General features: G+C 58.7%; 1 protein-coding gene across 1 annotated transcript in view; it reads right to left on the minus strand.

Annotated features, from left to right (window-relative positions):
- Positions 1 to 1,095: 1,095 nt before the first annotated feature.
- The window catches only part of ANKRD34A (ankyrin repeat domain 34A), a 55,424-nt gene continuing 50,227 nt past the window's right edge, over positions 1,096 to 6,292 (minus strand). Inside the window, exons 7-8 of the mRNA XM_014524610.2 lie at positions 1,677 to 2,652; positions 1,096 to 1,613 (exon numbers count right to left, since the gene is read on the minus strand). Of these exons, the coding sequence (XP_014380096.2) occupies positions 1,096 to 1,613; positions 1,677 to 2,652 (1,494 nt within the window). The remainder of the gene's footprint in view (positions 1,614 to 1,676; positions 2,653 to 6,292) is intronic.

Below are 6,292 nucleotides of genomic sequence, written 5' to 3' on the forward strand. Positions count from 1 at the left end.
CCACTGGATCCAATGGGGAAACTGAGGCACGGAGGACAAGGGTGGGGGGTTGGACCTATCCAAGGCCGCACAGCAATCACAGACAGGAAAAGGAGCCAAGAGGCTATAGTTCCCCTGTACCCTTAACTCTGACCACTTTCCTCCCCCAACTGGGAACAGAAGCTGTGGCCTCCATTGGGCTGTAGCAGGGCAGCGCCTCAAGTGCTGAGTGCCTCATCTTGAGGTGTGTTGAAGGGGGTTGATTTTTCCGAGGCTGGAGCAGCAGGGGGGATCTCTTTAAAGCAGCCCGAGTCAAACCCCCAAAGCCAGTCCCCTTTACTCTGACCCCTTGACAGCATTTCCCTCCCCAAGATGAACCTAGTAGTCCGGGTTCAATACGACGATTAATATTGCAGGGAGGAGCAGGTGGCCTGGCAGGTCCCCACAGCTCTGCCCAGTGGACAGCAGCAGCTGGGCCCAGGAAATAAGCAGCGGCTTCTGGGTACGGAGCCTGGATCCCTCTGGATGGAGCCCAAGAGACGGAGCCCAAGAGACGTGGGAACCTCACACCCCCAGACCGGCTGCTCTGGGGGGTCCTCTTCCTTTCCACATCCCCTTCGGCTTCCTGACTGGAATAACAGATGCCGTCTGACGCACCCCGGACAGCCACGCTGGGGAGTCTGGAAGCCCGGTCAGTGTGACTGAGAGTCACCCCCAACCTGGTGGGCAGCATTGGAGCCTCTATGGCTGGGGCCAGCCGCTGTCCAGTAGCTCCCAGTGGACCCAGTTCTTCTGGGAAGCAGCCCAGCCCTGGAGCGGTCCTGTTCTGATCCAGTTCTTGCATTGGGCCTGGCATTAGGATAAATACATGTGGGAGGCAGGGGACGGGGGCAGGCGGTGGAAAGCAGCAACCCAGGGACCGCAAGAGGCTGCCCAAGGTGGGGAGAAGATGGGGAGTTCTGGCCATCTCCCGCAGCCTCTCCCCAGGCAACGGGGCCCAGTTGCAACGGGGCTGTGGGTTCTGGCTCCTCTAACTGGTCGGGTCGCCCTGGGCCAGCAGGTTTTGGAAGTTGACCAGCTGCTTGATCTGCTCCGTTTGCATAGAGTGCCTCCTCATCAGCTTCTTCTTGCTCTTGGGAGAGGTGGGGGCCACGGGCACGAGCCCCCGGTGCCCGGGCGAGGGGGGCCTGCCATGGGCGGGTGTGGGTTGACGTTCAGTGGGGGCAAGAAACCGGGCCGCGTGTGGGCGATGTGGTCCAGGAGCATGGTCGCGGAGCCCCGTCTCTCCAGCAGCCCTGGGGAGCGGCGCCGGCCCGAGAGCGGGGACACGGCGCTGGGGATGCTCTCCAGGGACTCCCGGGAGGAGCTGGTGGGCAGCGTGAGGGGCGAGGCGTTGTACCTCCTCCTCTCCAGCGAGACCCGGCCTGAATCGGGCGAGCCGGGGATGGAATCGGGGCAGAGGTGCGAGTCGGACTCATAATGCTCCCGCCGCGTCAGCTTGTGGTGGGCCGTGCCCCGCAGACCGTGCCCTGGCGGCCCCCCACTCTCCTGGGCCTCAGGGGCCGTGTTACGCCGCGACAGGGGCTGGTGGAGGTGGCCGAAATGGACCTTCTCAGCCCAAGGCGCCTCGGGACCTGCACCTTCCTCCGCCCCACCATCCTGGGGGGCTGCCACCTTGAAGCACGAGGGCTCCTGGCCCTCGATGCTGTGCCGCCGCGACAGCAGGGCCCTCTTGGTGAGGCTCAGACCATTCATCTCGGCCGTCAACCTCTCCTCTGGCGTCCGTGCCTTCTCGGCGTGGGGGGCGGCCAGGACGGAGGGCGCCACCAGCCCCCATGGCTCCGAATTGAGCCTCTTCAGCTGCTTGGCCCGGCCCTTGGGAGGTGGCGGGGGCACCAGCACTTGCTCAGAGGACCCGTCTGATCCCGGCAGCGATGGGGGGCAGCTCAGCCGTGTGGCCATGGTGAAATTGAAGACGTCTCTCTCCTCCTCTTTCTCACTGGCCCCGGGGGACTGGGACGTGCGGACCTCGATGTCCGAGGGCGACATGCACAGGGAGGGCGACGGCTTCTCCTCCAGCCCTGGGGATGGGGGCGAATTTAGATACTGCTTGGTCTTCTTGGTGCCGGAGGGGGACGTGTCGGTGGTGATGATGATCACCTCCTTGCCCTTGGCCTTGCAGGCATCCAGCAACACCTGCAGGGTCTCCCGGTCGCCCCGGTTGATGGCGTACACCAGGGCGGAGGCGCCCGAGTAGTCCTTGGCGCTAGGATCTGCCCCGTGCTCCAGCAGCACCGATGCCACCGACGAGCCGGCTTGGTCGGCGCAGGCGTGCATCAAAGCCGTCTTGCCCGTCTTGTCGGGGATGTTGGGGTCGGCCCCATTCTCCAGCAGGTACCTCACCATGCGGGGCTTGTTGTGGGGGTCGTCGTAGCAGGCCAGGCAGGCAGCAATCAGGGGCGTTTCTCCCTGGGCATTGCCTTCGTTGATGTAGGCTCCCCCCTCCAGCAAGAGGCGGGTGAGGCGGAACTTGCCCTGCCCCACGGCCTTCAGCAGGGCATTGCCTTCGGTGTGCAGCATGGCGGCGGGGCGTTCACTGCCGGGCGGGGGCGGCCTGGGGGAAACTGAGGTTGGGGGGAGCAGGGCTGGGGCTGGCCCCAGGAGAACGCATGCCTGGGAGGAGAGAGAAGAGAGAAAGGAAGTCATGACATCTCGCAATGCAGCCTCAAACCATCCTGCAGCCACCCCTTGGCTGGAGCAAAGCCGGTGTTTAATAGCCAGGTAGCTACACGGTGCGCAGATTTACAGCGGCCACCTCTGGAGTGAGGTTTGTTTAATCCAGCCCAGCCTCTGGATGGTGGTAGCGCAGACTGGGACGTGCCTCTGTAAAAAAATCCCCCTTTCTCCGCCCCAAATCCAATGCCCCAAGAGATGTCCGGGGGCAAAACAACCCTGTCTCAGCATCCACCTTTGTCTGCCCCTGGCAGCTGTATTAAAATAAGGGCATTAAAGGGCAATAGGAGGGCATGTGGAGTCACTCCACACACCACATGTGGGGGCATCTGGAGAGGGGGTGATGCACGGCAGAAGCAGCTGCTGCTTCCAAACCTGGCTAGAAATACTAGGGGGCTCAGATCCCCAGATCTCCCACAGAGGCCCAGCTGGGCAGCTGTTCCCATGGGTCCAGCCACCCATGGTGTGACAAAACAGAGGCAGGGCAGGGCAGGGCAGGGGCAAAGCAGGGTTGTGAGATGAGGTTCAAAGAAGAGGTTGCAAGGGTGGAAGGGAAAAGTGAAGGCAAGAAAGAGAATCAGGGGAGGTAGAGAAAGAGAGAAGGGAAAGAGGACCAGGAGGAGGTGTAGAGGCAGGTAGAAGGGGAGAGGAGGAGAGGACACAAGAAGGCAGGAATGAGACGGGATGAGTAGAGGGAGGGCTGGGGTCTTCTTGGGGACCCTGGCTCACCCATTTCCACCCACCCCAGGCTAACTAGCAGCATCCCACAGGTCTTTGGAGGCTGGCGCGGTCCCCCAACCCGGAGGTTGATTGAATCAGGGGCTGTGAGACGAATGGACCCAAGAGTCTTGTTCAGAGCTGCCAAGGGACAGGAGGGAGCTGACTCCACAAGCTAAGTAGACTTGGCAGGGATCTGGGTAGGAGACATGCCACTTGCACTTGTGAGTTGGCTCTTTTTGCGCAAGAGCTGGTGCTCTGGCCTGGGGGCTTCTTCTCGTCCTGTCCTAAAGTGTTAGAGAGCCTTCTCGTGCAGAAAGAGAGCGCCGTGTCATGGTTAGAGTAGGAGACAACGAGCCAGGACTCCTGGGTTCCAGGCGCAGCTCCGGGAGAAAGCGGCTGGAGCAGCAACACTGGAAGCAGAGAGCTTGCAAATCCAACCTCAGGTGATTTGCCCAAGATTATCCAGACAGTCTGTGGCAGAGTCAAGTCCTGGTATGTGGGCACAGCAGAACAGGTGTGGGGTATGTGAGAGCATATGAACCCAGGTATGTCAATGGAAAGTGCCAGGTGGGGGAGGTTGGGTGCCTCTAACGCCGCACTGTCCTGAGAACACACGTTCCAGTCCTGCTGGTCACGCAGTTAAAGAGTGGGGCTGGCTGGGCCTGGAGAGGACTTTGAGGAGCATATGTCAGCAGAGAAGCGACAGGGGATTTAAAATAGCTGGGCTGGGATTTTCAGTGGCATTTGGATGGCAAGTTCCCGTTAACACTAACATCATCGGGATAGCTGGATCCCTGCAGCAGCCTGGAAAATCTCAGTCTGTCTGTCCTCGTAGACACTCATCCCTGCTTGCATTGTGGTGTCACTTCGGCAGCCATCCACGCACCGGCACACAAAACAGGGGGAGGATCCCGGAGCCGTTTGTCATTTGAAAGACGAGGGCGCTTGCCAGCTCAGTGGCCCGCTACAGCCGCTTTGTCATTAGCACGCATTAATTTCCTCATTACCTCTGGATTTAGCTTGCAGTTGCCACATCTTTCTCCAGGGAGGGGAAGACGGGGAGGCTGCTATAATGGGCTGAGCCTGGACCAGGGGGTTTGGGCTGCCACATTTTATTCCTAGTTGCACGGGGAGTGCAGACGCAGGGGTAGCATATAAGTTTTGGAGGGAAGATGGTGGGGTTTGGTTCCTAGCTGTATCAGAGGAGAGCATAGGTGCAGGGATCCGGGCGTCTGGGTTCTGTTCTAAGCTGTAGGAGGCAGCGCTGATTCGTGGTTAGAGCAGGCAGCTGGGAATCAGGACTCCTGGGTTCTCATTTTTTGGCCCTGCCACTGACTAATAGGACAAATCCTTTCACCTCTTTGTGCCTCAGTTTCCCCGACAATAGACCAGGGACGACAAATGCTCACTCATCTGTCCCAAATTAATTTGAGGTCTCTACCCGGGGGCTTCTAAGAGGCCTCAAGAAGTGAGGTGCCCACTTCCCTTTGGGCTCCTAATGCTCCTAGCTCCCCACCACCTCTTCCAAAAATCCCAGCCCCAAATGCATTAAACAAGACCTTGGTGCAACTCCCACAGAGCTTCTCTCTGGACCACCGTGGGCTGTGCCCAGGCCTGAGGCATGACGCACTCTTCTGAGTTGGTTATTTCTCATCTCTTCTATTTGGAGCACCAAGCAAAAATACACCGTGGCAGGGGGAAGGGTGTTAGAGAAAAGAGATGGATGCATCCGAGATGCGGCAGTCTCTGAAATCCCTGCACATGTTCTTTGACACAGAGCAGCTGCCGGACCAGCAGACGCCTGACAAAGGGTTTCGCGGACATCAGGGGTCTCGTGTCTGGCCTCCAGAGGATGCAACAGCTCTCGGGCAGTCTTGTGTCTTCTCTGCAGGCAAAAGGCCCCTGAATGATCTGTCTCGACCTCTCTGAAGATACCCAGGGTGTCTCATTCATCATCTGCCCCTCTGTTGCCGTGGTGCTCCTTTTGGGGAGCTTTTTCAGGAGCCCTGTGGATCTAGTCCCTGCTTCACTGGTGTGTGCCTCATCAGGGTCAGTGGGTTTCAGTGGCTCCATGATATGGGTGGAGCCAAAGCGGGCATTAGAAATAAAAGCTTGGGGCTAGGCTCGGTCCTCTGCTGTGCAAAAGAGGCTCAGCTCCGTTGCAATCAAGCAGCCAGTCCACCCAGGTGGGTGCAAGTGCTCATGGCCCCGGGCAGTCAGAGGGCCAGCTTCCGAAATCAGCACAACAGCACTGATTTGCAGGAGCTGCCAATTAGCTATAGCTCCACCAAAGTCGGTGGGCCAGGTCCTCAGGTGATGTCAGTGGGTACTGAAACCAAGGGGATGGGCTGCTATGGATTTGCATCGGTGCATCGGAATCTGTGGGATTCAGCCATCCTTTCTTGGTGTCTGTGGGCCCAAAGCTCAGCCACGGAAAGGCCATTGCTCCAGCGACTTACATAGGGCCACACTGATTTTCACCATCCATAGATCTGGTGAAAATCCAGAAAATCTGGATCTACTGCATTGCTTCCCCAGAGTATTTCCACCCCCTTTACTTCCCTGGCACAGCGAGTCCAACATGCCCTTTGGACCTGATCCTGCACTCCCTACCTGACATAGGCCCAGCCCCCAGCACTTAGGAGTAACACTTTGCTCATCTCCGAGGTATCAAGGGCTGTAATATCATGGAGTCCAAGAGGCCTGGGATCAATCTGGGATCCACTCTCACCACAAAGGGCTTCCTTTATGCCCACAAAGTTGATAAGCCTTTCTAGTGTTCAGAGTGATTTGGGTAGCCAGGGGCTCTTTATCTCAGACCATGCATCCCTAATGGGTTTTATCCTCATAACCACTTCCC

Source organism: Alligator sinensis, unplaced genomic scaffold (genome assembly GCF_000455745.1).
Source record: "Alligator sinensis unplaced genomic scaffold, ASM45574v1 scaffold735_1, whole genome shotgun sequence".
Taxonomy (NCBI): Eukaryota; Metazoa; Chordata; order Crocodylia; family Alligatoridae; genus Alligator; species Alligator sinensis.